At 41.3% G+C, this 2,912-nt stretch overlaps 1 protein-coding gene across 1 annotated transcript; it reads left to right on the forward strand.

Annotated features, from left to right (window-relative positions):
* The first annotated feature begins 1,877 nt into the window (after positions 1-1,877).
* On the forward strand, positions 1,878-2,606 carry LOC122663650. The gene is made up of 2 exons (XM_043859258.1): positions 1,878-2,181; positions 2,327-2,606. The coding sequence occupies exons 1-2, from the start codon at positions 1,933-1,935 to the stop codon at positions 2,414-2,416; spliced, it is 339 nt and encodes a 112-aa protein (XP_043715193.1). The 5' UTR covers positions 1,878-1,932; the 3' UTR covers positions 2,417-2,606.
* Positions 2,607-2,912: the final 306 nt, after the last annotated feature.

A 2,912-nucleotide genomic window follows, 5' to 3' on the forward strand; every position in this document is an offset into this window, starting at 1 on the left:
GTTCTACAGCTACCTTATACTGTGACAATCAAGCAATCCTTCATATAGCTTCTAACCCCGTGTTTCACGAGCGGACGAAGCATATTGAGATTGATTGACACCTCACTCGAGAAAAACTTCAATCAGGTAGCCTCATCACAACATATGTTCCCTCCAAGCAACAAGTTGCAGATGTCCTCACCAAAGCATTAGGAAAGGAAGCTTTCCACTTTCTAATTGGCAAGTTGGTTTGTGATCTCCACTCTCCAACTTGAGGGGGAGTATTATGGGTTCTACCCTCCACCTGGACATCTTATCTCTTCATCCACCATCCACCTATACATCTCATATTATATATGGTAGGTACGATATGATTTGTTCATATTGTACATGTTAGGTAGGATATGATTAGCTTAGGCTAAGGGAATCATATCCCCAATTAGCATAGACAAGGGAGACAATCCCTTTACCAAATAACTTAGTCAAAGGAGAGATTATCTCCATTATCTTTGTATATATACACCTTCCATCTATACATGGAAATCATTGGATTTTGAATAATCAATTCAAATTTTCACATCTTCAATAGCAGCAGCAGCAGCAGCACTGACGATGGTTTATAGCAGCAGCAGCAACAACACTGTGTCACTGGCGATGATAAAGATGCTTCGCAGTTCCCGGCAGAAGAAAACGAAAGGGGGAGATGGGTTTGAATCCTATGCTTATGTTCTATTGTCCATGGCAAAAATAGAAGGGTAATATAGCTAATTTTAAAATTTTAACTACAGCTAATGGTTTAACGGTTAGGACTTATTTGTAAGCCTCTCAATCATCATCCAGGGGGTCACGTAAAATGTGAAATTAGGGGGTGTTTTGTTATTGTTTCAAACACCAGGAGTGCATGTAATTTGCTCTCTATATATAGGGGCATTGTTCTCTATGCCACGGTGCAGTCTTTGCTCAGGCACATGGGGTGGGTGCAATGACCATCCTGCCCGTGCATAGGCTGCCCATGTGTCTGGGTGCAGGCTGTGCTGCTGCACAGAGAACATTCTCCCATTTGTTTTTTGGTAAAAAGGAGAAGTAGTATATAGAAACTTCATCTCCTTCACAGGCAAAAAAAAAACTGTGTATCGGCACTTGCTTGGCAAATATGCCCCTATCTGATGCTTGCTTTCCAAGAAAAGCGGCCTTGACCCCTGTTGACTCCTCCGGAGTTCTGGTTAGACTTTGGATGAAACCCAATCGGAGACAGATAACATCCATTTAAGGCTATCTTTTTAGATCACTTGGCTATCATCCCAATTCTTGAGAGTCGGTGCAATAATATCAAGGGGTTGCTAAGGCCTTGAGCTAAAAGATCCCTCCCTGATTTCAACTCGATCTCTTTACAACACTTCTGTCCCCTCACAATAATCCCTGTTTCTGCAAAGAAATCGCCCATAGATGGCAACTGAAATGAGCTTAAAGCTTCTGGTAGACAAGAAGAGAAACAAGGTCCTCTTCGCCGAAGCAGGAAAGGACTTCGTGGATTTCCTCTTCAACCTCTTGACCTTGCCTGTGGGCACCATAGTGAGACTCATCACTCCAACTCAAACCACGGCTGGATCCATCGGCAATCTCTATTCCAGCGTCGATAATCTGGACAAGCTTTACATGCAACCAAACGTGGATAAATCTCTGCTTTTGCAGCCAAAGATTGGTTCTAGCAGCGGTAATCAAATGCAAATACTGCTTATGCAGAGTGACTGCGAAGGCAATAGCAAGTCACAGAGCAGTCAACCGATGTATTATCGGTGTGATCGGCGTGATCGGCATGATTGTAGCAATTGTGGGCTTGCTGTAGTTACGTTTGGTAGGAACAGTAGCTCGTCAAGTACCATTAAGAGTATTTATTGTAGGAATTATGTGAGCAATATTCAGGGGGCTTCGTGTGGTTGCTGTGGAGGAAAGATGACGGCTGCGATGCATTTTGTTGAGGGAAAAAGCTCGACGACAGTGGCGAATGCTGGTGGTGGTTCCGGTGTTGGAGGAGAAAGGGGTGGAGACGGGTATGTGAAGGAGGTGGTGACTTACATGATTACTGATGATTTGGAAGTGAAGCCAGTGTCTACCATCTCTGGTATTACCTTTCTTAATAGGTATGATGTTAAGGATATCGCAGCCTTGGAGGATAGGGTCGTTCATTTGGGCATGAAAGAGGTACTTTTTAGAATTTAGATTCTCTCTCTCTCTCTCTCTCTATATATAATTGGGAATGGCAGGTTTTACTCTCTGCAAGTTTGCATCTTTTTCCCTTCTCAATTGAGCTTTTGGCCAATAATGTTGTGGTTTATTGTGTGAACAGGGTTTGGATTTGTTAAGGGCATCATTGCAGTCAAAGTCGGTTCTTACGGATGTTTTCCTTGCGAAGAAAGGGGTTAAGTTAGAAGTTTGAACTATGTTCTTCTTCTACTTCTTCACAAAAGACTTGCCCAACACAGCGAGGGCTTGTGTCTTCAGGATGGCTTCATCATCGACATCATTTCCAGTAGTCATCATCTTCTTCTTCTTTGTTTGTGATGGTAATAACCCTTTTAGTTTATGAGTTGTGGCTGTAATTAATTTTAGTGTTACTTTCATGGCAATCGACCTAATACGCTTTAATTCTGCTTAAATAGTCTAATTTTCCGGCCTATTTGATAATCCATTTCTAACAGGAGATGGAGAACTAAATTAACATTATGCTACTGAATTGGAAACGGAATTGATCGATTCTGATAAAATATATGGCGATCAACAGAAAATTATACATAGTTTTTTTTTTTCTTCTTCCTGTTTCGGTACATAGTTTTTTATTTCCTTCTTCCTGTGTCGGTTCCTTAAAACGGTTTGGGCTATTACAGTGTTCAATATTCTAAAATATCTCTTCCTAAAATATATATATTTCTTAA

Source organism: Telopea speciosissima, chromosome 6, assembly GCF_018873765.1.
Source record: "Telopea speciosissima isolate NSW1024214 ecotype Mountain lineage chromosome 6, Tspe_v1, whole genome shotgun sequence".
Lineage (NCBI taxonomy): Eukaryota > Viridiplantae > Streptophyta > Magnoliopsida > Proteales > Proteaceae > Telopea > Telopea speciosissima.

What these genes read in the sequence shown, in the direction of transcription:
- LOC122663650 (XM_043859258.1), top strand. Translation starts at nt 1,933, where the DNA reads ATGACGGCTGCGATGCATTTTGTTGAGGGAAAAAGCTCGACGACAGTG. An exon ending in TTCATTTGGGCATGAAAGAG is followed by an intron (nt 2,182 to 2,326) that starts GTACTTTTTAGA and finishes TTGTGTGAACAG; the next exon opens with GGTTTGGATTTGTTAAGGGC.